The 27,239-nt window shown below is 41.7% G+C and overlaps 2 protein-coding genes and 1 long non-coding RNA gene across 3 annotated transcripts; 2 read left to right on the top strand and 1 right to left on the bottom strand.

Moving 5' to 3' along the window:
- The first annotated feature begins 282 nt into the window (after positions 1–282).
- On the top strand, positions 283–3,000 carry LOC112249687 (DNA replication complex GINS protein SLD5). The gene is made up of 8 exons (XM_024419469.2): positions 283–529; positions 689–775; positions 890–1,003; positions 1,112–1,209; positions 1,359–1,447; positions 1,595–1,685; positions 2,014–2,118; positions 2,480–3,000. Exons 1-7 carry the CDS (start codon positions 437–439, stop codon positions 2,108–2,110), a joined length of 669 nt encoding a protein of 222 aa, XP_024275237.1. The 5' UTR covers positions 283–436; the 3' UTR covers positions 2,111–2,118; positions 2,480–3,000.
- A 7,808-nt stretch (positions 3,001–10,808) lies between these two features.
- Positions 10,809–12,969, top strand: LOC112249686. Its single transcript, XR_002953384.2, has 2 exons — positions 10,809–11,948; positions 12,044–12,969. It is a non-coding gene; the product is annotated as an uncharacterized LOC112249686 (long non-coding RNA).
- A 1,493-nt stretch (positions 12,970–14,462) lies between these two features.
- Positions 14,463–23,833, bottom strand: LOC112248490 (phytanoyl-CoA hydroxylase-interacting protein). Its single transcript, XM_024417557.1, has 5 exons — positions 23,697–23,833; positions 19,290–19,469; positions 17,461–17,635; positions 15,559–15,676; positions 14,463–15,468 (listed from the first exon to the last, which is right to left on the bottom strand). The coding sequence occupies exons 2-5, from the start codon at positions 19,455–19,457 to the stop codon at positions 14,925–14,927; spliced, it is 1,005 nt and encodes a 334-aa protein (XP_024273325.1). The 5' UTR covers positions 19,458–19,469; positions 23,697–23,833; the 3' UTR covers positions 14,463–14,924.
- Positions 23,834–27,239: the final 3,406 nt, after the last annotated feature.

The following is a 27,239-nucleotide window of genomic DNA, read 5'->3' as shown; positions in this document are numbered from 1 at the left end:
GGTAAGTAAATAACCATGGTCATTTGTAATTTTCGACATATATTTTAATTAGTTGAGGGGACGTGCAGCACTTAATCCATGGAAAGTAGACCACTGTATTTCATTAATGCTAATGCCAATAAACACATGCCTTTTTGCAAATAATAATAATAAAACATTATTTTGTAAACCAAACACTAGGGCAGAGATTACGGAGGGATTTGTTTACCGTCTCTGACTGCGCATTTTTTGCGCATGTTTGAACCTCTACAGACGTCACACGCACTGCTTTCGGTTGGCGCGAACTTTAACCGGAAGTGTGCGACTTGTTTCGGAGGAGGTTAATGAGCTGTCGACGTCATTTACAGTGTTGTCTAGATATAATGTAAAAAAAGTAACATTCTGCGTAGCTAGTTTAATAGAGTACCACATTTTGTGTAGGCTAAGCAAGTATAGGATGTCGGATACGTTGTCTGATGATGCCAGCGGAGGAGATGATGGCCAAGAAGATGTGATGACTCCAGCGGAGCTGATTGGGAAATTGGAAGAGGTAACGTTAGCTAGCTAGCTAATTAGCCATGTTCACTAAAATACTGTAGACAGACCGATACGTTTTGCAATGCACGGATCCTGTCAAAACAAAAAAACGTATTTAGCACTGCTGTTGCTCCTATGTCAAGTGGACTTTGTGTATTCCTCTGTCCCCCAGGCCTGGCTGAATGAGAGGTTCTCTCCTGAGCTTCTGGAGAACAAGTCAGAGATGGGAGAGTGTGTGATGGAGCAGCTGACTCACATGGTAAATGGTGGCGGGGTTCCTCAAATAACTGAGGGGTGCAGCAGCTGTCTCGGTGAGCAGTGAGGTACCAGTAATAACAGGACTTCTTCTATGTTGTGTTGTCTCCATTGACAGGAGGCCAACCTGCAGCGGGTTTGGAGGGGTGATGTGAAGGCAAGTGTCCACCGCATGGAGATTGACAGGATCCGCTTTGTCCTCAGCAGCTACCTCCGCTCTCGCCTCCAAAAGGTAATGCCAACAACAACCCAGCATGATATGATCATCTTCTAGTGAGAGGGACTATAAATCAGTGCTCAGACTGACACCTTTCTCTCTGGTCCTCCGTTGCCTGTGTAGATTGAGAAGTTTTTCCCACATGTGTTGGAAAAAGAGAAGTCTCGAGTGGAGGGAGATCCTTCGTTCCTGTCTCCAGAGGAGTTTGCTTTCGCCAAAGAGTGAGTGTTATAGTGACGTGTTGTGGCTTGCAGTTACAATGACCATCCCTGGAGGAAGATCATTGAGTTGCTTTTGATGTCATATTTACTTCTATTATTATAATAATATGTTTGCAACATTAGTGATGTGTTCCCTGTCTTCCATTTAGATATCTGGCCAACACAGAGACCTATCTGAAGGCTGTAGCTCTGAAACACATGCCCCCCAATCTACAGACAGTGGATATGCTGAAAGCAGGTGAGTCCTAGCACAATGTTTAGATGAGCTATTCCAATATTCAAATGACTGCTTGTAAAAACTAATCAGTGGCATAATGTTCATGGATGGAAGCATTGCATTCTCTTGTCATGTGATTAACTTCAATGTCAAATGAAATGTTCCCAGTACCAGAGCCTTGTCTGGACTCCTTTGTGTTCCTACGTGTGAGGGAGAGACAGGAAAACATCTTGGTGGAACCTGAGACAGATGACCAGAGGTACAGTATCACATGATCATTGGACTGATTGATTGGTGCTACAGCTTGGAATAGGCTTACTACCTATCTCACTTTGATGATAATATGTCAAGAATATAAGTTTTGATTCCTGTTGTGAAGAGGAGCACATTGGAAGTTATTTTGCAGTATTCTGTAGATCCAGAAGGTGGCAGCATGTGTCTGTATATAACATGTTTTTTATTGACTGTTACTATCCTCAAGAATATTGTACAAGCTTACTCCACGGACAGTGTATTCTTATTGATTGAAATGCCCGGTTGTTTGCTAAGAACTCCATTGAATTTTCTGGTCCAATATTTTCTTTCAGAGAGTATGTTGTGGATCTTGATGTGGATTCTCAGCATCTGATGCGGTATCGCTCTATAGCACCCCTGGTTTCAAGTGGAGCAGTACAGCTAATTTAACTGTCAAGGTACTCAATTTATAGGCCACACTGATTTCCCTCATGTCTTTATCCATGACACACACACTAATCCATACTATGTTTTTGAATATGTTGAAGTGTGCATGATTCAAATCCAAATCTTTCATACGACTGTTTTGTACTGTCATCATTTTTATTTTTTTGCCATCAACATGGTCTCTTGGGAACTAACTAAGCTGGAAATTCTATCTTAGAACGTTTGCTTGAACAGCATATCACCTGTTAAACAATGAGGCAATTTGCCAGTGAACTGCAGGAAAATCGTCACTTAGGCCGTATATTATGTTAACACGTTTGCACAGATCGGTCTCTGTAATAATATACCTACTCTATTTGGGCTATGTTTTAGGAGCCTCCTGTCCTTGGTTCAGATGGGGTTATTAGTCTCCAACTGTGATGGTGGATGACCGGAGGAACACTGACTCCCTTCATTGAACATTAACTACACTGTTTGCAGTACATTGAGGAAGGAGTTATGGACATTATTTGTGGACTACCAACTCGCCAAGGGCGGGGCATTAACTAGAATGTCTGCAAATATATTACTGACTTCTTGAAATGTTGTGTACCTGAGGACATATCTCTCTCACATGAAGCCTGCTTATAATTGTAATGATGATCATTGGATCACTAAGGCTACAAGTGAGAGATATCTTTGGTGTGAGGATGACACAGGAATACATGAATGGCACTTCATGGTGTCTACATGTATGTAATAAGGTTGAGGGATACATGCATGTCATTGACAAGCATACATTTGTATTTTGCATGCTGTTGCTGCCTTGACCATATATGATTTAAATTCTGGGTTTGTAAACCATATCAATTGTTGATACCAAAGGAAATAAATGTGTAGATTTATGTTTTAAAGACTGGTATTAAAAACTTCTTAGGGCTGAGATCCCGCTAACGGGATCGATATGACAACAGCCAGTGAAAGTGCAGGGCGCCAAATCCAAAACCACAGAAATCCCATAATTAAAATTCCTCAATCATAGAAGTATTTCACACCATTTTAAAGATACACTTCTTTTTAATCCCACCACAGTGTCCAATTTCAAATAGGCTTTACGGCGAAAGCACCACAAACGATTATGTTAGGTCAGAGCCAAGTCACAGAAAAACACAGCCATTTTTTTCAGCCAAAGAGAGGAGTCATGAAAATCAGAAAGAGAATTAATCACTAACCTTTGATCTTCATCAGATGACACTCATAGGACTTCATGTTACACAATACATATGTTTTGTTCGATAAAGTTCATATTTATTTAAAAAGATCTCTGTATACATTGGTGTGTTCAGTAGTTTCATTTTGCAGAGAGACACATCAATTTACAGGAATACTCATAATAAATGTTGATGAAAATACAAGTGTTATGCATGGACTTTAGATACACTTCTCCTTAATGCAACCGCAAACCATGCAATAATCTGAGTACGGCGCTCAGAGACCAAACAAGCCAAAAAGATATCCGCCATATTGTGCAGACAACAGAAGTCAGAATTAACATTATAAATATTCACTTACCTTTGATCTTCATCAGAATGCACTCTCAGGAATCCCAGTTCCACAATAAATGTTTGTTTTGTTCGATAATGTCCATCATTTATGTCCAAATAGCTACTTTTGTTGGTGCGTTTGTGTTTAAATCCAAACTCACGAAGCGCGTTCACTAGGAGCAGATGAAATGTCAAAAAGTTCCGTTACAGTCCGTAGAAACATGTCAAAGGATGTATAGAATCAATCTTTAGGATGTTTTTAACATAAATCTTCAATAATGTTCCAACCCGAGAATTCCTTTGTCTTCAGAAATGCAATGGAATGCGAGCTAACTCTCCCGTGAACGAGCGTCACGAGCTTGTGGCACTCTGCCAGACTACTGACTCAAAGAGCCCTTATGAGCCCCTCCTTTACAGTAGAAGCCTCAAACAAGGTTCTAAAGACTGTTGACATCTAGTGAAAGCCTTAGGAAGTGCAACATGACCAGTATCCCACTGTATCTTCAATAGGGAATGAGTTGAAAAATGACCAACCTCAGATTTCCCACTTCCTGGTTGGATTTTTTTCTCAGGTTTTTGCCTGCCATATGAGTTCTGTTATACTCAGACATCATTCAAATAGTTTTAGAAACTTCAGAGTGTTTTCTATCCAAATATAATATGCATATATTAGCAACTGGGACTGAGTAGCAGGCAGTTTACTCTGGGCACCTTATTCATCCAAGCTACTCAATACTGCTCCCAGCCATAAGAAGTTAATATTTTTGACACCATGGTATTTAAGTCTAAGAAATAGGACCTTGTCCCACATTGCCCCTAGTTAAGTTATGGTTAATCAGCCATAAACTGTGCACCAATGGTCCACAAAGACACCAGCTGTTCAGGAACACGCCTGCATCATTACATGTATTACTTTTACACACATCCAATGACCCCCCAGTATACCTCTTTCTTTTCAAGTACATCAGTAAAAACATAGTGACCATTCATGATAAGACATACATTTTTATAGTTTAACCAATTATGATGGAAGTATGTTGAATCATAAGTTGTCATTGTTGCTGATAATGAAGGGCTTGTGATTGAGAACTGTACTTGATGCAAGATAGAATGGATTTAATAGCCCCTTTTTTAGTAGTCATGGTTCTTTCCCTTATTAGGCTACATCCGGTTGAGTCAATGTCAGGTCAGGGTTGGTTCTTTATGGCTCGTTGAAAACAAACAACCCCGGGTAGTAATTGCATCAGGGTCACGGTATGGGGAATTGCAGCTCATCCTCTTCTAAATAACTAGGTCATTGAGTCATACTGTGTACGTGAGAGAGTGCATTCATTTTGGTGGGAAAATTTGCTGCATCACTTTGTTTTTCTCTGAAGCAATTCAAAAGTGAAAGCTGTACATCACATCCTTAGTTGAACTATTCACCTTACGATATGCCATAGCTGGCGAGAATGGTTATGGCATGGTCTGAATGATTCGATCATAATAATGATAGGATGGCTTACACTTGGCTTACCAAGTTTAACAGCTGAAACGAGTGCTCGCATATGCACACACTTGCCATATCAATGAGCTCATGGTCTTTGAGACATTTAGCTATTTAGCTACAGCATCTCATCTGATCTGTGCACTTGTGTTTATATACTGAACAAAAATATACTGAACAAAGATAAAACGCAGCATGTAACAATTTCAAAGATTTTCCTTTTCATATAAAGAAAATTAGTCAATTGAAATACATTCATTAGGTCCTAATCTATGGATTTTACATGACTGGGAATACAGATATGAATGTGTTGGATCAGAAAACCAGTCACTATCTGGTGTGACCACCATTTGCCTCATGCAGAGCAACATCTTCGCATAGACTTATCTGGCTGTTGATTGTGGCCCGTGGAATGTTGTCCCACCCATCTTCAATGGCAGTGTGAAGTTGCTGGAAATTGTCGGGAACTGGAACATGCTATCGTACACGTCAATCCAGAGCATACCAAACATGCTCAATGGGTGACATGTCTGGTGAGTTTGCAGGCCATGGAAGAACTGGGGCATTTTCAGGTTTTAGGAATTGTGAACACATTTGTGCTTCTACATTTGCATTGCTTGCTGTTTGGGGTTTTAGGCTGGGTTTCTGTACAGCACTTTGTGACATCAGCTGATGTAAAAAGGGCTTCATAAATACATTTGATTGATTGACTTGCGTCATGGGGCTGTGCATTATCATGCTGAAATGTGATGGCAGCGGATGAATGGCTTGACAATGGGCCTCAGGATCTCGTCACGGTATCTGTGCGTTCAAATTTCCATCAATAAAATGCAATTGTGTTCGATGTCTGTAGCTTATGCCAGCGCAACCATGGGCACCATGTTGACATCAGCAAACTGCTTGCTCACACTACACCATACATGTGGTCTGCGGTTATGTCGGCCGGTTAGACAGACTTCCAAATCCTCTAAAACGACATTTGAGACAGTTTATGGTAGATAAATTAATGTTCCGTATTCTAGCAACATCTGGTGCCAGAATTCCGCGCTCCCTCAAAACTTGAGACAACTGTGGCATTGTGTTGTGTGACAAAACTGCACATTTTTATTATCCACAGCACAATGTGCAACTGTGTAATGATCATGCTGTTTAAGCAACGCTAATGATAGGCCTAACCATACTCTAGTACTGTAGATGGAAAGGCTTTCCCAAAAACCTTCTCAATTAAATATTAACTAGCTACAAAGAAGCCTATGCCTACCTGGCAGAATGAAATCATGATAATTTGCATCGATCCAGTGGCCATTTGTTTGGCAAACTCCATCTCATGTGCTACAGAAACACCTCTAACCAAACAACAGTGCTAGGTGCCTGTGCACTTTAATTAAAGGTTAATAACTACACAAAACAAATTCCCAGTGGTCTCCTGATGTGGTTTAAGCATTGTTATGGACTTACAACATCCAATTTTGTTGTTGTACTATCAACAAAGTATGACTTTGAGGTAAAAAAAGGAACAAATCAGAAGCTTGTGAATTTCTGACCCAGTTGACTGCCTTATTTATCTGTTTCAATAGTAGACCTACTAAACTCGGCAAAAAAAGAAAAGTCCTCTCATTGCTGAAAATAAACGCAGTCGACAAACTTAACGTGTAAATATTTGTAGGAACATAAGATTCAACAACTGAGAAACAAACTGAACAAGTTCCAGACATGTGACTTAACAGAAATGGAATAATGTGTCCCTGAAGAAATGGGGGGGGTCAAAATCTAAAGTAACAGTCAGAATCTGGTGTGTCCACCAGCTGCATTAAGTACTGCAGTGCATATCCTCCTCATGGACTGCACCAGATTTGCCTGTTCTTGCTGTGAGATGTTACCCCACACTTCCACCAAGGCACCTGCAAGTTCCCTGGACATTTCTAGGGGGGAATGGCCCTAGCCCTCACCCTCCGATCCAACAGGTCCCAGATGTGCTCAATGGGATTGAGATTCCAGGCTCTTCGCTGGCAATGGCAGAACAATGACATTCCTGTCTTGCAGGAAATCACGCACAGAACGAGCAGTGTGGCATTGTCATGCTGGAGGGTCATGTCAGGATGAGCCTGCAGCAAGGGTACCACGTGAGGGAGGAGGATGTCTTCCCTGTAATGCACAGCATCGAGATTAACGCACAGCGTTGAGCCTGCAGTGACAACAAGCTCAGTCCAATGATGCTGTGATACACCTCCCCAGACCATGATGGACCTCCAAATTGATCCCACTCCAGAGTACAGGCCTCAGTGTAGCGCTCATTCTTTCGACGATAAACGCGAATCCGATCATCACTCCTGCTGAGACAAAACCGTGACTCGTCAGTGAAGAGCACTTTTTGCCAGTCCTGTCTGGTCCAATGACGGTGGGTTTGTGCTTATAGGTAAAATAGTTGCCGGTGATGTCTGGTGAGGACCTACCTTACAACAGGCCTACAAGCCCTCAGTCCAGCCTCTCTCAGCCTTTTGCGGACAGTCTGAGCACTGATGGAGGGATTGTGCGTTCCTGGTGTAACTAGGGCAGTTGTTGTTGCCATCCTGTCCCACAGGTGTGATGTTTGGATGTACTGATCCTGTGCAAGTGTTGTTACACGTGGTCTGCCACTGCGAGGACGATCAGCTGTCCGTCCTGTCTCCCTGTAGCGCTGTCTTAGGCGCCTCACAGTACGGACATTGCAATTTATTTCCCTGGCCACATCTGCAGTCCTCATGCCACCTTGCAGCATGCCTAAGGAACGTTCACGCAGATGAGCAGGGACCCTGGGAATCTTTCTTTGTGTTTTTCAGAGTCAGTAGAAAGGCCTCTTTAGTGTCCTAAGTTTTCATAACTGTGACCTTAATTGCCTACCGTCTGTAAGTTGTTAGTGTCTTAACGACCGTTCCACAGGTGTATGTTCATTAATTGTTTATGGTTCTTTGAACAAGCATGGGAAACAGTGTTTAAACCCTTTTACAATGAAGATCTGTGAAGTTATTTGGATTTTTACAAATAATCTTTGAAAGATAGGATCCTGAAAAGGGGCCGTTTATTAGCCTATTATTAGCCTAATGCTCAGCACAGCTTTTAGGTCATTCATATTGTGTCACTGGGAGCCTTTATTTATTTATTATTTAACTAGACAAGTCAGTTAAGAACAAATTATTATTTAGAATGATGGCCTACCACAAGGCAAAAGGTTTCCTACTGGGATTATTTTTTAAACACAACATGACAACAACACGGTAGCAACACAACATGGCAGCAGCACAAAATATGGTAAAAGAAAAACATTGGGCACAGACAACAGCACAAAGGGCAAGAAGGTAGAGACAACAATACATCATGCGTGTCAGCCACAAGTGTTAGTGCGTCCATGATTGAGTCTTTGAATGAAGAGATGAAGATAAAACTGTTTTTTGCAGCTCGCTCCAGTAGCTAGCTGAAACGAACTGAAAAGAGGTGCGACCCAGGGATGTGTGTGCTTTGGGGACCTTTAACAATGGGAGAGTGGGTGTTGTATGTAAAATATATCACTAGTCACTTTAAACAATGCTACTTAATATAATGTTTACATACCCTACATTATTAATCTCATATGTATATGTATATACTGTACTCTATATCATCTACTGCATCTTTATGTAATACATGTATCACTAGCCACTTTAAACTATGCCACTTTGTTTACATACCCTACATTACTCATCTCATATGTATATACTGTACTCGATACCATCTACTGCATCTTGCCTATGCTGTTCTGTACCATCACTCATTCATATCTTTATGTACATATTCTTTATCCCTTTACACTTGTGTGTATAAGGTAGTAGTTTTGGAATTGTTAGGTTAGATTACTCGTTGGTTATTACTGCATTGTCGGAACTAGAAGCACAAGCATTTCGCTACACTCGCATTAGCATCTGCTAACCATGTGTATGTGACAAATAAATTTGATTTGATTTGATGTGGAGGATGAGGGCTGCAGTAGGCATCTCAGATAGGGGGGAGTTATGCCTTAATAGTTTTTTTTTCTTCTTCAAAATAAGCATCAACTAGTAGGTCTGGTTGATACACCCAGACCCACTTGTGGTCAGGTATACAGAGATGACCAATTTACAGAGGAGTATAGAGTGCAGTGATGTGTCCTATAAGGAGCATTGGTGGCAAATCTGATGGCCAAATGGTAAAGAACATCTAGCTGCTCTAGAGCACCTTTACCTGCCGATCTATAAATTACATTTCCGTAATCTAGCATGGGTAGGATGGTCATCTGATTCAGGGTTTGTTTGGCAGCTGTGGTGAAAGAGGAGCGATTACAATAGAGGAAACCAAGTCTAGATTAACCTTAGCATGAATAGAATGACAGTGTACCGTATAGCCATACTCCCAGGTACTTGTATGAGGTGGCTACCTCAAGCTCTAAACCCTCAGGGGTAGTAATCACACTGATGTGGAGAGGGTTAATTATTCTTACCGAACCACAAGATCTTTGTTTTGGAAGTGTTCAGAACAGGGTTAAGGGCAGAGAAAGCTTGTTCGACACCAAGAAAGCTTTGTTGTAGTCATTTAACACAACATCTGGGGAGGGGCCAGCTGAGTATAAGACTATCATCTGCATATAAATGGATGAGAGAGCTTCCTAATGCCTGAGCAATGTTGTTGACGTAAATTGAGAAGAGCGTAGGGCCTAAGATCGAGCCTTGTGGTACTCCGTGGGTTTCAGGCAGTGGCTGAGACAGCAGATGTTCTGACTTTATACGCTGCACTCTTTGAGAGAGAGAGTTAGCAAAATTAGAGCTAAATTAATTTATACTAAATTAATTAGTATACTCACTTCTCCAGGCACCACTACATCACTGGGTCGAAGTCCAGGTACGGCCCAAAGAAATGGGGTGTTGTCCAGCATTTCTGTGTGGTAATAAGGCATTTTAGCACAGGATATTTTTCATGCTTATTGTATTTTTCTTTCATGTAATTGGGAGAACCAGGAATAGACGATTGGAGAAAGTTTAGCCTATACACATCTCCTTTAACATTCAATCATCTTTATAGTGCAGTGTAGTTGCCCTACACACAGAGTACAAAACATTAGAAACAACATCCTAACATTGAGTTGCACTCCCCTTTTCTCTTAGAACAGCCTCAATTCTTCGAGGCGTGGACTCTACAAGGTGCCGAAAGCTGGCCCTTGTTGACTCCAATTCTTCCCACAGTTGTGTCAAGTTGGCTGGATGACCTTTGGGTGGAGGACCATTTGTGATACACACGGGAAACTGTTCAGCGTGGAAAAACCCAGCAGCGTTGCAGTTCTTAAGCCTTTTGTCTTGCCCATTTACACTCTGAAGGATAAATAATGTCATCAAGACATACTGATCCTTCTGTAACCTGATCCTCCTCTTCATATACACTGATTGAAGTGGACTCAACGGGTGACATCAATAAGGGATCATAGCTTTCACCTGGATTTACCTGTTCAGTCTATGTCATGGAAAGAGCAGGTGTTCCTAATGTTTTGTACACTCGGTGTAGTTCACCACTGATAACATTTACATTCATACTTTGTTTCCCAGTCAATAACAGATCTAGAACAGTACCCTGTGGATAGTAGAACACTAGTATGTTATGAATGTGCAGTAAATTAGAAAAACATACAATGTTATCTCGTCAACATATTGTTGTCTGTTGAACAGAGAAACTGTAGGTGACCTAGTTTTCTTTGACATGTAAATATATTCTGAAAATCAGGTGTGGAAAGTGTTATGTGACATGATATGTCTCTGCAGGTCCCTGCTGACTACTGGCATCCTAGAGGAGGAGGGACTGGGGGGGAGACTTAGTCTGGAGAGTTCACTGGCAGAGGAAAGCTTGGACCTGGGCCCAGGTCTTGGTGGAACCATGGGTCGATCACCATGGCCAGGAGTAGAGGCCAGGATTATTGGAATTGTTTCCACAATATCAGTGAAGGTTTGAATTTCTGAAAGCAGCTCGAGCTTCAGCACCACATCAGCAACAATCAATATCTCTCTGCAGCCTCATAACCGACTGACTTTTATTCATGACTCATAGTCTGTGCTTGACCATTTTTGTATTTGTATGTTTTTATTGTTAGGTTTTGGGCTGAGTAATGACTCCTATGACTTGTTCCAATTTAGGTCTGAATAGAAAAGGTGATTGGTGTTAATAACATCCAGTGTTATGAATAGTAGTAAGGACCAAATTAAGTAACTCCTCACACAAAATAAAATGTGTCCATTATTGACAGGCCTAGAGTGCTACCATGTAGAAATTGTAGGCTACGACTATTGGCTAAGAATGATGAGTAAGGTTAACTTCATTGGTCAGGAGAGTAGGGAAGGCGGGATACACCAGATATCATGATAATTAAGGAGGTATATAAACGCAGACACTACTGATACTAGGTCAGCACCAGTAAAGAGAGAAGGAAAAGATAACAACAGGATGATTTCAACTTTTTCGAATAAACTGTAAGTTAGTGTTTTTAAGTTGATTGTTGCAATTACTGGTCAAATGTTATTTTGATAGCGAGACAAGTCTTGTTGTAACTCACCATATAGAGGCCCAAGGCTGTTCCATAAAACAGTTTTTCTAATTGCATTGTAGTCTTGACATACTGTATATGTTAGCAAATACTAGAACCGATATATCCATGCAGATCAATGTCTTAGGCTATGTATCTCTGAGACTCAATGCAGTGTTTACCCTATTTTCAAGAGTGTCCTTCAAGCTGAAGTCTATGCCTGTATGATCTTCTTACTACAGAAGATATTCCCAAACAACAGATGATGGCCTGTACAACGTAAGAATGGTTATATGATCATGATGCATATGATTTATCAGTAAGCTGTAGAAGATTGTTCTTTGCTTATTGACCTTCATCTTTATCCTTCAAAGGGTATTACAGATGTTGGGTCCTCTGGACATGGCCGTAAGGCTGTGCTGGAGCCAGTGTCCACCACTGTGCCAGCTGTTCTGTGCATCCTCTCCGAGACCCTGCATCAGAACCCCCGTGCCAGAGCAGCTCTCCCAGAGCAGCTCTCCCAGAGCAGGCTAAGTCCTACAGCACTTACCCCAGACAGACATGTGCCTCTGAATGAGAGTGGTGAGGATGAAGTCAAGGCTAAGAGAAAGCATGTGATTTTCACTGACTCTAAGGTTTGTCCCTAACTGCAGCCAACATATACTATTAAATGGTGGAGTGGATGTACCCACGGTCATCACGCCCAGAGAGGCGGCGCAACACGACAGAGGATGGTTCTAGCTGCACTGTCAGCAAATCTATTGAGGAGAGCAGGCTGCGACTGGGCTTCCCACAGCCCTCTGCAGACTTCCAGTGTTTCCGTGCCAGGTTGAGGGAGGGAATGGTTCTCCTGGGGAACTGCAGTGTGAAGAACCAGACCTTCCAGAAGGCTGTGTGAATCCGCATCACCTTTGACTCTTAGCACAGCCAACAAGACGTGCCCTGTGCTTTCCTGAAAGGGCGCTATGGTGGAGCTGACACAGACATCTTTGAATTTGACATCACCCTGCCCATGCTCGATGAGAGGATTCAATTCTTTGTTTTATCTACCTGATGAATACAGCACCCCATTCTGGGACAATAGCAATGGACAGAACTACAGCATGTTTGTCTTTGACAAGCCTGGGGCATAACGCTGTGGGGCATAATCTGGACAACAGAAAGACTGCAATAGGCTACACTGAACTTCACCGTAACATTTTATGCTTCGACCCTCATCTTCACTAAGTTCATCTGAGGTGAACTGTAATATGCTCAAATGTCAGCTAAAATAAACTATTGTTCTGTTTTTCATATTTTCCATTGCTTGTACTGCTTGCTCTGTAAATTGCATTCTGGAAGAAGAGTCAGTAGGATAGAATAGTCATTAGGAAATTGAAGATGGGTCTGGTTATTCAGTTTCAAACATGCTCACCGAAAGCTAAAATATAATAATATTTACAATATGGCTGGAGGGAAAGCCTGAGATTCTCTACAGTCTTCTATAATTCTGTCAGTGTGCAGTGCACTTCCTCTCTGACCAAGTGTTGAGTAACAGAGTTGAGTATCTGCCAGGTTTTAACCAAGAAATAGTGCCTCATAAACACTTACGGTTGTCTGACTGCTAATTTCAGTGTCCATGTGACTGCTGTAGACAGGATATCCCAGAAATCTTTGATATCCTGAGTACATCATGGAATACTGAAGTGAAAAAATTATACAGAACAAAAATATAAACGCAACATGTAAAGTGTTGGTCCAATGTTTCATGAAGGGAAATAAAATATCTCAGAAATTAGTTTACATCCCTGTTAGTGAGCATTTCTCCTTTGCCAAGATAATCCATCCACCTGACAGGTGTGGCATATCAAGAAGCTGATTAAACAGCGTGCTCATTATTACACAGGTGCACCTTGTGCTGGGGACAATAAAGGGCCACTCTAAAATGTGCAGTTTTGTCACATAACACAATGCCACAGATGTCTCAAGTTTTCAGGGAGTGTGCAATTGGTATGCTGACTGCAGGAATGTCCACCAGAGCTGTTGCCAGAGAAGTAAATGTTAATTTCTCTACCATAAACCACCTCCAAAGTCATTTTAGAGAATTTGGCATTACGTCCAATCGGCCTCAGAACTGCAGTCCACATGTAACCACGCCAGCACAGGACCTCCACATCCAGCTTCTTCACCTGCGGATCGTTTGAGACCAGCCACCCTGACAGCTGATGAAATGTGAGGAATATTTATATCTGTAATAAAGCCCTTTGTGGGGAAAAACTAATTCTGATTGGCTGGGTCTTGCTCTCCAGTAGGTAGGCCAGTCTCCCAAGTGGGTGGGCCTATGCCCATGGCTGCGCCCCTGCCCAGTCATGTGAAATCCATCGATTAGGGCCTAATGAATTTATTTCAGTTGACTGATTTTCTTGTATGAACTGTAACTCAATAAAATCATTGAAATTGTTGCATGTTGTGTCTATATTTTTGTTCAGTGTAGACCCCTCAAAGGAGAGTGAGTGTGAGCTAATCTTATCCCAGTATTGTGTTCTCTGGTGCCCACATGACTAAAGCCTGTTATCAGACACTATAGGGAGCAGGCATTGTTTCTATTTGAATTATGCTTCCATTGATCTCGACAGCCAAAGACATATCATTACTTATCGACTAAAAGACAAAAGGAAAGATGACAGAGGCAAGCTGTGACTGGACATCCTGACCACTGAGAATGGCTCCCTGTGTACATGATTCACAGCTACTGTGTGACTTTCACAGGAATCATGACATTCGTTGAGGGCATTGGTATACCAAATGACATCCCACAGTCAAATAACATCTTTATTATTCACTTATGAGATTTAACGGAATAACATCATGTTTGAAAGTTTTCAAATAGAAATGAAATTGACTGTGTTTTTAGGTATAAGACATCTTGGAATCCTCTTAAGACCAACAGGTACTGTAAGGAGAAGACAGAAATGTATATCTTACGTAATGTTATTTGACAAACACAACGTGTACATCTCAGCTTTCTCTAGCAGTGGAGGCTAATACAGAGGCTAATGGAGATTTGCAATTCTAGGAAGTGATGGGGAGGGATGGGGGAAGCAGCATGCACATACTCCAAGAGATGGGCTGTCCCAGTTGTGTTACTGTCCCTTACACTACTAGATGGATTAAATCACTCAGCCCATTTATCAAGTTATTTTTGTTGTTGTTGTTGCAACGATGGCGATATACATCCTCATTGTTCTCTAAACCCTGTCAGTCCAGTCAGTTCTCTCAGCGGCCCACACTGATGTTGCACACCTTGCAACTGGGGTCCTTCTTGGCGTTGGCCGTGGTCTGGCTCATCTGGTGGTGGCCACTGATCTCCAGCACACTGCCCTGCTCCAGATACAGCGGCTCTGTGTAGAGCACCTCCAGGATGACATCACTGGCGTGGCAGAACAGGGGGTCTTCTCCCTGCCTCTGGGGTGGGATGTATGTCAGGAAGGGGTTGGCAGTCAGGTCCAGCAGGGGGAGACTACTACGGCAGAAGTTATCCCCCTCTGAGCCAGAAGGGGCCAGTACCAACACCACATAGTGATAGGCTGTGTACATACAGTAGAAGTCAGCAAAGTAAAGATTGGTGTTGGGATTCAGCAGGTTCCCGGCCGGGATCTGGAAACGCAGGGGGCCGTAGGGGGAGTCGTTTGGAGGAAGACCTGTGTCAAACTCAGTGTTGCAGCTGAGGAAGACTCCCTGCAGTTTGCTGTTGATAGGGGAGCCGTGACTTCCACTATTGTCTTTCAGGGCTGGGCGCATCAGCCCCCCGCACTCAGTTCTAACAGAAAAGGAGAAACATTTTGTTATTGAACTTCACAAGTACATCCCTATACGTGTGTGTATTTACAGAGTATGGTATAGTACTGACCTGACATAGTGGAAGTAGTCAGGGTGCTGGTTGCGATAGAACACAGAGAACCGCAGCAATCTTCCAGCAGAACCCTGTGCTTTACCAAGGAGCTGTTTGAGGTGGTCCATGGCATAATCTGTTTCATACAAAAGCAGTCAATTATGAAGTTCCTTGTTCAAATCCTTTGTAGGCATATTCAATTGAATCAATACGCTACAGCAGGTCATAAGACCTGCATTACATTGGTAAATGTCCTACTATAGAAATCGATGTACAGTGCCTTGCGAAAGTATTCGGCCCCCTTGAACTTTGCGACTTTTTGCCACATTTCAGGCTTCAAACATAAAGATATAAAACTGTCTTTTTTTGTGAAGAATCAACAACAAGTGGGACACAATCATGAAGTGGAACGACATTTATTGGATATTTCAAACTTTTTTAACAAATCAAAAACTGAAAAATTGGGTGTGCAAAATTATTCAGCCCCTTTATTTTCAGTGCAGCAAACTCTCTCCAGAAGTTCAGTGAGGATCTCTGAATGATCCAATGTTGACCTAAATGACTAATGATGATAAATACAATCCACCTGTGTGTAATCAAGTCTCTGTATAAATGCACCTGCACTGTGATAGTCTCAGAGGTCCGTTAAAAGCGCAGAGAGCATCATGAAGAACAAGGAACACACCAGGCAGGTCCGAGATACTGTTGTGAAGAAGTTTAAAGCCGGATTTGGATACAAAAAGATTTCCCAAGCTTTAAACATCCCAAGGAGCACTGTGCAAGCGATAATATTGAAATGGAAGGAGTATCAGACCACTGCAAATCTACCAAGACCTGGCCGTCCCTCTAAACTTTCAGCTCATACAAGGAGAAGACTGATCAGAGATGCAGCCAAGAGGCCCATGATCACTCTGGAGGAACTGCAGAGATCTACAGCTGAGGTGGGAGACTCTGTCCATAGGACAACAATCAGTCGTATATTGCACAAATCTGGCCTTTATGGAAGAGTGGCAAGAAGAAAGCCATTTCTTAAAGATATCCATAAAAAGTGTCATTTAAAGTTTGCCACAAGCCACCTGGGAGACACACCAAACATGTGGAAGAAGGTGCTCTGGTCAGATGAAACCAAAATTGAACTTTTTGGCAACAATGCAAAACGTTATGTTTGGCGTAAAAGCAACACAGCTCATCACCCTGAAAACACCATCCCCACTGTCAACCATGGTGGTGGCAGCATCATGGTTTGGGCCTGCTTTTCTTCAGCAGGGACAGGGAAGATGGTTAAAATTGATGGGAAGATGGATGGAGCCAAATACAGGACCATTCTGGAAGAAAACCTGATGGAGTCTGCAAAAGACCTGAGACTGGGACGGAGATTTGTCTTCCAACAAGACAATGATCCAAAACATAAAGCAAAATCTACAATGGAATGGTTCAAAAATAAACATATCCAGGTGTTAGAATGGCCAAGTCAAAGTCCAGACCTCAATCCAATCGAGAATCTGTGGAAAGAACTGAAAACTGCTGTTCACAAATGCTCTCCATCCAACCTCACTGAGCTCGAGCTGTTTTGCAAGGAGGAATGGGAAAAAAATTCAGTCTCTCGATGTGCAAAACTGATAGAGACATACCCCAAGCGACTTACAGCTGTAATCGCAGCAAAAGGTGGTGCTACAAAGTATTAACTTAAGGGGGCTGAATAATTTTGCACGCCCAATTTTTCAGTTTTTGATTTGTTAAAAAGGTTTGAAATATCCAATAAATGTCGTTCCACTTCATGATTGTGTCCCACTTGTTGTTGATTCTTCACAAAAAAATACAGTTTTATATCTTTATGTTTGAAGCCTGAAATGTGGCAAAAGGTCGCAAAGTTCAAGGGGGCCGAATACTTTCGCAAGGCACTGTACTTCTATGACATACCCCCTGTGCAGAACTCGACCACCTGGCTCCAGTCAGACACCAGGTACTCTCCGTCTGCCTGTCTCACTGCAGTCTGCACAGCAACACAGTACTCTGTCCGTGGGCTCAGGAACCAATGACCTCTCACTGCCATGGGTAAAGGCACTGCCTTGGCCACCAGTTTGGTGGGCACATCCTGATGGGTGAAACAGGGATACATGTTAATTCAAGTGACTCATCAGTTGAATTACTACAATACAGCATTTCATAGGTAAAACAATGGGATTGGCAGTAGGTCTAAATGTTTTATGTAAACACACTCATGGATTATACATTTCTTTAGCATATTCTGGTACAAACTGGTCTAGTTAAGCTACTGTATATCTAATCAAATTGTTTTGGCCAGGGCCTCTAAGAAGCACAGCTAATTAAAACAAGCTCACAGGGCCCACATAACCATGGCAACCACCCTGGTGCAAGTTTGTTTGTGTTGCTTTGATTTCCAAGTGATAGAAACACACTTCCAATCAAGCACAACCCTGAACAGCTCTGTACAACATAAATCAGGGGCTTTTGTAAAGGCATTGGAAGATTATATTAAATAGAGAACTGTACCAAAGTAGTTATTCAAGTATATCATGTGTGGCTAGAGTAGGGTTGATGTAAGAAAGGCTCAGAAACACCCATCAGGAATGACTGAACATGACATCTTTCATTTCCATTATTCAAATTCTCCCACTGTCATAACTTTCTATTTCATGGGTATTACGATAAGAGCTAACCTCAAGTAATAGCCCAAAGTCCTTCCAACAGTAAACAGATTGAATCTGTTTTAGTAGCAGATTGAATCTGTTGTAGTCCCATGTAGCTCAGTTGGTAGGGTATGGTGCCAGGGTTGTGGGTTCGATTCCCACAGGGGACCAGTACGAAAAAAGTAATAAAATGTATGCTCTCACTCCTGTAAGTCACTCTGGATAAGAGCGTCTGCTAAATGACTAAAGAGTAAATGTTATAGTGCATAATTTCAGTCTGTTTTAAAGGATCCCATTGTAAATAACAAATGGCCACTTAATTTTCTATTTCAATCGTTCTTGTATTTCAAATACTGATTGCAATTAGCTAGGTCTATATTTTTGAACATGATGCTGAGAGATAGAAAATGAAGAAACAAATGGGTAGTATACAGAAAATCAGTTCAGTGACTGGTCTGGAATAAAATTGCAGTAAAGAGAACAGAGCTGTAGTTTTTAGGCTTTGTCCGTTTTCTGGCCATTTAAAAAGGAAGCGAATGTGCCCATGAGTCACTTGCCCAAAGCTATTTTGCAGCACAAGATTCTCATTCTCCTCCACTGGAAGTGACTTAAAGGGCACTGCTCTCTGGGTTGTAACTGCTGCAGAGTCAGATACACTCATTACCAGGCTTTTATCTATTGTTCTGCATAGACACTGTCTAATGTCTATGCTATCTTGGGTTATATCAAAACATATTACATCACATTGCAGTGAAATGTCTATTATTGGAGAACAGGACATGGAGGGATTAGAACAAGCGGTTTGGTGGCACCTTAATTGGGGAGGACAGGCTCATAGTAATGGCATGAATGGTAACAAAAACATCACACACATGGTTACCATGTGTTTGATACCATTCCATTCACTCCATTCCAGCCATCACTATGAGCCGTTCTCCCCAGCCACCTGTGATGAGAAGTAAAGAACATGGATCTAGACAGCGGGAGTCAGAGTCACTATCGGTGGAAAGAGTAATAGTCATTGAGTCATGGGGGAAGCCTGGGGGGGCCTGGGGAGGTTTATGAGGGGGAAAAGCAGTGACAATCTGTCAGACACACCCTGTGTTTGAAGCGGTTGGGATCCCTGCTCTCTTTGCGGCTCAGGTCTATGAAGAAGTGTGTGGCCCTGGCAGTATCCTCAGGGGTCATGTCCCAGGCGATGCGGAAGGAATCGCAGGTCACCTCACATATCTGGATATTATTGGGGGTGGAAAGGGCTGTATCCATTGTTGTTAGATGCTGAACAAGAAGAGAAAGGAGGGTCATATGATGGGATCAGATTTGAACATTTTTGTAAATGTAATTTATTTTGGGTAACAGACATATACAACAACATGTACAATGTGGACCCTGAGGATATCCCTTAAAATATTTAATTAAATTGCTTGTTTCCAAAGTGGTCCTCGGTGGTAAAAACAATAACACACATAATGATTAAAAGGCAAGACAAAATGACAAACAACCATAAATACATTCATTTATATTAGACATCCTAAAAAGTGGCACTATTCACTGCACTTTTCCCGAAACCTTAAAAATCACCCATATTTATTTGGCATTTCGATCTAAAAAACAATCTATTCATTGCACATCATACCTATCATTCAAATGAATACATCTGACCAGCAGTAGGGGAGGCACAAGGGGCAATGCAGTGGTTTCTCTTACTTAGACAACCTTGTCCAAATGAAAACCTTTGCCTTTTTCTTTGCTTGATCACCAAGGGGAGGATATGCCATAGACCTGTATGGTAAATACCTCTGGGTACAGGACTGGCAACATTTTACATCATAAAATAACCTACCGTTAGATAGCTACATTGCAATATTGTCCCATGTCCGATCTCAATTCCTTCCTTTTGAATCATTCTAAATCCATTGGGACTTTTAGTACTAATGGATGAAACAATATGTCACACAGCTTGGCTGTATCGACTGTTGGATTAGTTACAATTTGTCAAGTCCCTGTTCATGCCTGGGAAAATGTAAAGCATTGAGACTTATTTCATAATCCACCAACGGCAGTCTCCTGGCAACCAGGCAGATTTGACTCCTGTGTTCACTATATCCTCTAGCTTCACATCACCTAATTTTCCTAATCTGCAAATCTGAGGACATGGTCCTACAGTCATAGAGTTTTCCTTAAGGAAAGTTAAACTAAATCTGACTCATAAGTTCTGTTAATCACCTTTGATGTAATTTATTTCCAATGGTCTTCAGAGCACAATGAAAGCTGAGTAAGCAGGAAGAGTGCAGCTCAGGGAAAATCTCAAAATGTTTCATGGCCTCTGAAGTGTTGGGATAAATAGAAAAAGTGAGACGTAACACCACACGGTTCCCTATGGTCTTATTTATGCCAATAACAGCCAGGGGATCCAGGCTGGTGCACATAGCCTTGAAGACTGGACTGTGTGTAATCTGTGGGTCAGCCTATTGTGTTTGATTAGCTGTCACCTTCCCTTTTCTGAATTGATGATGCCATGGATGTGCCTTCCAGGGGGGAAAATGCATCTTCCTCACCGTTCTTGCCTGCTGTGAGTATGAAAGACAGGCATGGGAGGCATCAACTTGTCTACTCTTGCTGTTTTTACTCTCTCAGTCTCTCTCTGAGAGGAATTATCATTGTATGTATATATATATATATATATATATATATATATATATATATATATATTTTTTTTTTTTTTTTTTAAAGTGCCAATATTGCTTATAATACAATATAGCTCTTTTTAATAACCCTCTCATCCTTCATTACCTTCTATGTACTATTTTACTCCCATTTCATAATGACAACAGCTTTGCACCAACAACAAATAGCCCATTCCCCGATTATAAATCCAAACACACATAACATATGGCCCATTCCCCGATTATAAGCCCAAACACACATAACAAATGGCCCATTCCCCGATTATAAGCCCAAACACAGATAACATATGGCCCATTCCCCGATTATAAGCCCAAACACACATAACATATGGCCCATTCCCCGATTATAAGCCCAAACACACATAACAAATGGCCCATTCCCCAATTATAAGCCCAAACACAGATAACATATGGCCCATTCCCCGATTATAAGCCCAAACACACATAACAAATGGCCCATTCCCCGATTATAAGCCCAAACACAGATAACATATGGCCCATTCCCCGATTATAAGCCCAAACACACATAACATATGGCCCATTCCCGATTATAAGCCCAAACACACATAACAAATGGCCCATTCCCCGATTATAAGCCCAAACACAGATAACATATGGCCCATTCCCCGATTATAAGCCCAAACACACATAACAAATGGCCCATTCCCCGATTATAAGCCCAAACACAGATAACATATGGCCCATTCCCCGATTATAAGCCCAAACACACATAACATATGCTGTAACAGTAAGATGCTCAGCAGTATGCTGCTAGCAATAAACAGTAAGTTGTACAGCCAGTATCTCTGCTATATTGTGTGCTTAGTGAGAGTGGATGTTAAAGTGAGTGGATGGTGGAGAGACGGAGTGTGTGGTTTGTGTTAAATTGGCGGTGTCACACATGGGTGAACATGATGGGTAGTGCTGTACTGCATCTGCGCACTGTATGTGGCCTGGAGAGGTGTTATGTTCTGGACCACCTCATGATGGACATGCTGCAGCACGGCAGCTCATTAAAGCCGCAGAGCTGTGAAACGTTTGAGCTATCTCTTTTACACAGGGCTGGGGAAGCTGGTTGTGGCAGCACGCACATTCCCTCCCTGGGTCTCCTGTGTTACCCAGCTGCTGCCTGCTCCTCTCCCTCTCCTTCCACACACAGCATTTATGGCAAAAAGAGATTCTCATAGGACAACCATCAAAGCCTCATATTCCCTAGTCGTGCTTGTACCACTTTCTGACTGAATATGTCTGAACACAGTTCAAACGCAAGTTCCCCACATCGTTTAAATAGTCCTGCTTGCACTCTTAATTATTTATCAGTATGCAAACAGTGAGAGGGAATTCATGGCACTGTGAGTCCACTCCAAATCTAATTGGCCATAAATCAGCTATTTAGATTTGTAAGAAGAAAACAGACTACTGAGCTTTACATAGATCAATTTCATTATGGGTTAAAGCAATTTAATGTGAACATTCATATTTTGGCCTCTGATCTTTGATAGTACCACATTTGACAGTTTTGCTCACTTTGTTATGTAAAGCTGTAATGTGTTCCCAGAGGGAACGACAAAGGGCATACTACTCATTCTCCATTGATGTAGAACCCTGATACATACATTACACTCAGAAAAAAGGGTTCCAAAAGGGTTCTTTGACTGTCCCCATTGGAGAACCCTTTTTGGTTCCAGGTAGAACTCTTTTGGGTTCCATGTAGAACTCTCCGGGGAAAGGGTTCTACATGGATCCAAAAAGGGTTCTTCAAAGGGTTCTCTTTTGGGGACAGCCAAAGAACCCTTTTACCACTGTGCTGTGACAGTGTTGTGATGAATGCTGCTGCATACAGGGGAGGCAGGTAGCGTAGTGGTAGAGCGTTGGGCCAGTAACCGAAAGGTTGGTGGATCGAATCCCATAGCTGACAAGGTAGAAATCTGTTGTTCTGCCTCCTGAACAAGGCATTTAACCCACTGTTCCTAGGCCATCATTGTAAATATGAATTTGTTCCTAACTAGTTAAATAAAAATACACTGAATAGTGTATGCACAGAAAGCAGCTCCATGCCTGCGAGACATTTTTCTACTAGTGCAGTGGTTATCAGATAAGACCAGATAAAAGTCAGATAATGCAAGGGGGAGTGTCATACATAAGTGACAGTCAGTTGACTGAGGTTGAGGAAGTGAAGCGATGGAGAGGCAAGTGGAGCGTGCGTTCTGCTCTGGATCAGATCATATGGAAGAGGGAATGTATGATCTCAATTGAATTGTATCCTCCTATGATCTACACTGAATCACTGTGTGGTAATCATCGTGTGGTAATCATTATCCTATCAACAAAAATAATCACACCTGCATTGCGAACGGAACAACATTTTCTTAAATTCTAAATACCTGTACCACAGCTGAGTTCATTGACTAGACATTATAACCCTGACAAATAGCCATTTCCAAGATATGCCTTATCGCATAATATGAGGATTCCTTATACCTCAATAATAAGAAACTCAAACAAGCATTCTAGTATTAACCTCACTCACATTATCCGTGGATCAATGGATCTACATAGTGTCAAACAGTACCTGGCGAATGCCCTGGTAATAAGCATGGAAAAATAGACTATGCCATTTCAAGCATATAAACAAACATACTGTAATTCTTCTCACGGTGGCTCAACAATAGCTGTTGTTTAACTTCTGAACACTTGATGCACGAGGAGACTGACTAAATATATAGCCTTACCTCTGTGTGGTGAATAAGTGTCTTTGTAAAAACTGCAATAGGTCCTTAACCAGAGAAGATAAGAGCAGAAATCTATTCTATCATACCTCTTTCTTTTCTTCTGCAGTCGATGATAGATCCCCAGGAAAACCGATTAGGAAGTGAAATGAACACTCTCACTCTCTTTCCTTCTCTCCCTCTCACTTGCTCTTTCTCTCCTCGTGCTCGCTCTTCCTCTCTGTCTCCTTTCTCTACCTCACTCTCTCTCTACCTCACATGCTCCCCCTCTCTCTCTATTCTCCTCCTCCCCTAGCTGGGTTCTGAGGAGGATGTTTACTTGCCTGCTGTACAACTGCATCGCCTAAAGTGGAGCAACTGCTGATGCTGAGAACACAAACAAGAGATTTGTAACTGAGGTGCACGAGCAATTGTTTCTCACCCATATTAGCAGGAACTTGCTGACAAATGGTAACAGAATTACACATCACTGACCAGCATGCTCCTAATCATGGGACAGCAGCATTATGTAGCAGACAGTATTAGCTGACATTCGGAGAAATCATCCTACATCCTACTACACTGACTCATGAGAAACACTCTTTTCACGTCACTTCGATACAGCTATGACCGGAAGTTACTATTTTGTAGCAGGTTGGGAGAACTTATGCAGCAGGTTAGGGGAATTAACGTAGCAGGTTAGGCGAATTAGGTTAAGGTTAGGAAAAGGTTTAGGGTTAGCGAAAATGCTCTCTTAACCTGCTGCGAAAATGCTCTCTGAACCGTCTAGGAAAATCACGTACGGTCGTAGCTGTATCAAAGTGCTGTGAAAAGAGTGCGTCTCCTGACTCGTTCTGGATATCAGAGGACTCCAATGCTCCCATTGCCACACTTTCAGGAGATCTGCTGAGGATGCATGTAGCTCACAATATGCTACACCATATGGGCATCCTCCACAGGACATCCACCCTTGTCCATCGATGGGACAGGAAGAGACTGGTACTGGATGCCTGATGTAAGTGAAAATAGCAACCTAATTGTTTGATTAAATAAAATGAAAAGACTCATATTGCTGCAGGTGTAGGCCTATATTTTGGTGATCTAAGGCTTAAATAACACATGTGGTCATTGAATCAAAGACAACATAGGACAAAAGGGCATGTGGAAAAAGCTGTGTAGACAGCCTTGGGTGAGGTGATCTGGTGCATGTTGTACATTCATAAAAGCTGTTCATCCTCTCTAGGGCATTGGTGACTGAATACTCTGTTTGCTGGAGCATTGTCTTTAGAGATACCCCCTGAGTTATTACCTAGCACCAGAGTTTTTTATTGGGCTAGCCAGCCACAGTTCACTGATTCCATCAAAATGTAATTAAAATACAAATCATCCATCATTAGATATGCCAGGCAAGGGCAAGATGGAGGTGGCGGAGACAGCAGGGACACCTAACAACTAATTCAGCTGAGCCAAGAACATTTTATTTGTTCATTTTGTAGCTACATCCCAGCTAAGAATTATAAGGGAGAGAAAACGTTACCTGGAATATTCCCTTAATGTTTGAGTGTCCAGTTGATTTTGATTTTTTGTACATGTTTTGGTTTTAAAGTTAGGAGGACATTCCCTTAATGTCAAGCAGAACTTATCTAGAACATGCTTACAGTGTTCTTAGAATATAGAATATACAAGTTCTAGATGTGTTTTATGGGATTGCAAGAACATTAACGTGTCCAGTTTTCTGAGGTTTAGGAGAATATTCCATCAACGTCCCACCAAACATAAACAGAACATGGTTGCCATGTTCTCAGAAAATAAGATAATAAAGATAATGTTCTAGACACGTTTTTTATGTGAACGTTGCAAGAATATTTCTGTGTATCAGTTGTCAGGACGTTACCTGATGGTCCCAAAGAAACGTTCTCTCCCCCCCAAAAATGACATTACACATTATGCCTTGTTAATGTTGCCAAGCCTATCAAGGCCCTGAATGGTGATCCGCTGATCCATTCAAAACTCTTTTTGTCTGTTGGCAATGTTAGGGATACTCACACACACAGTGCTTTTAATATGCCACACCAACATTAGACAAATAGAGAAAGCCCTTCATTTACTGAAATAAGTCAATAAAATCAATGATGAGAATAGTCAGATTAACTGATACCTGATATGGCCTTGGTGGCATAGCAGGAAGATCGGCGGACAGTAAACCAAGAGTTTTGTGAGTTCAAATCCCAGGTGATGATATGCAGAATAATAATTACTGTATACATGCACAATGTAATCATCTATGTCAAATACAGTGTATATAGGTTGAAAACACTATGTTAAAAGCACTGTATGTGTATCCCTAACCTTGCCAACAGACAAAGAGCTATGAATGGATCAGTGGTTCACCAATCAGAGCCTTGCTTGGCAACAGTAATAAGACCTGATGTGTAATGAATTTTTCTTTGGACATATAAACGTTCTCGCAATGTTCCCATGAAATGTGTCTAGAACGTTAATATGTTCTGTGTACGTTTGGTGATACGTTGATGGAATATTCTCTTAACCCACAAAAAACTGGACACATGAATGTTCTCTAAAGTTGTGAGAATGTTTGTTGTCAGCTGGGAAAAGCCGACTGCAAATTTAGTAGTATGCTTGTCAGGCTATTATTATGTTTTCATGCAATTCATAAACAATATAAAAATAACACACCAATTAAAAAACAAATAGTTTGTTTATAAATAGTATATTGATCTATGGCTGTGTAAATCTATATATCCATGTTGTGTCCATTTAATTAGGCTCACCAGATGATTGGACAGTAGGCTACACACACCTCTATGCAAAACACGAAAGGTGCAGCACGAGGTCATCCAGCGCACGCCCGGATCCTGTTGATCTAACCCATGTGAAATAAAAAGACTGCTCAGAAGTGAGTGATATACTGTAGGGGGACTGGTTGACAATTACATTGGTACAGTCATGGCCAAAAGTTTTGAGAATGACCCAAATATTAATTTCCACAAAGTTTGCTGCTTCAGTTTCTTTAGATATTTTTGTCAGATGTTACTATGGAATACTGAAGTATAATTACAAGCATTTCATAAGTGTCAAAGGCTTTTATTGACAAGTACATGAAGTTGATGCAAAGAGTCAATATTTGCAGTGTTGACCCTTCTTTTTCAAGACCTCTGCAATCTGCCCTGGCATGCTGTCAATTAACTTCTGGGCCACATCCTGACTGATGGCAGCCCATTCTTGCATAATCAATGCTTGGAGTTTGTCAGAATTTGTGGGTTTTTGTTTGTCCACCCGCCTCTTGAGGATTGACCACAACTTCTCAATAGGATTAAGGTCTGGGGAGTTTCCTGGCCATGAACCCAAAATATCGATGTTTTGTTCCCCGAGCCACTTAGTTATCACTTTTGCCTTATGGCAAGGTGCTCCATCATGCTGGAAAATGCATTGTTTGTCACCAAACTATTCCTGGATGGTTGGGAGAAGTTGCTCTCGGAGGATGTGTTGGTACCATTCTTTATTCATGGCTTAGGAAAAATTGTGAGTGAGCCCACTCCCTTGGCTGAGAAGCAACCCCACACATGAATGGTCTCAGGATGCTTTAGTGTTGGCATGACATAGGACTGACGGTAGCGCTCACCTTGCCTTCT

This window comes from Oncorhynchus tshawytscha, linkage group LG04 (genome assembly GCF_018296145.1).
Source record: "Oncorhynchus tshawytscha isolate Ot180627B linkage group LG04, Otsh_v2.0, whole genome shotgun sequence".
Lineage (NCBI taxonomy): Eukaryota > Metazoa > Chordata > Actinopteri > Salmoniformes > Salmonidae > Oncorhynchus > Oncorhynchus tshawytscha.
Note: the sequence above shows the minus strand (reverse complement) of the source record. Positions and strands in the feature narration are given on the sequence as shown.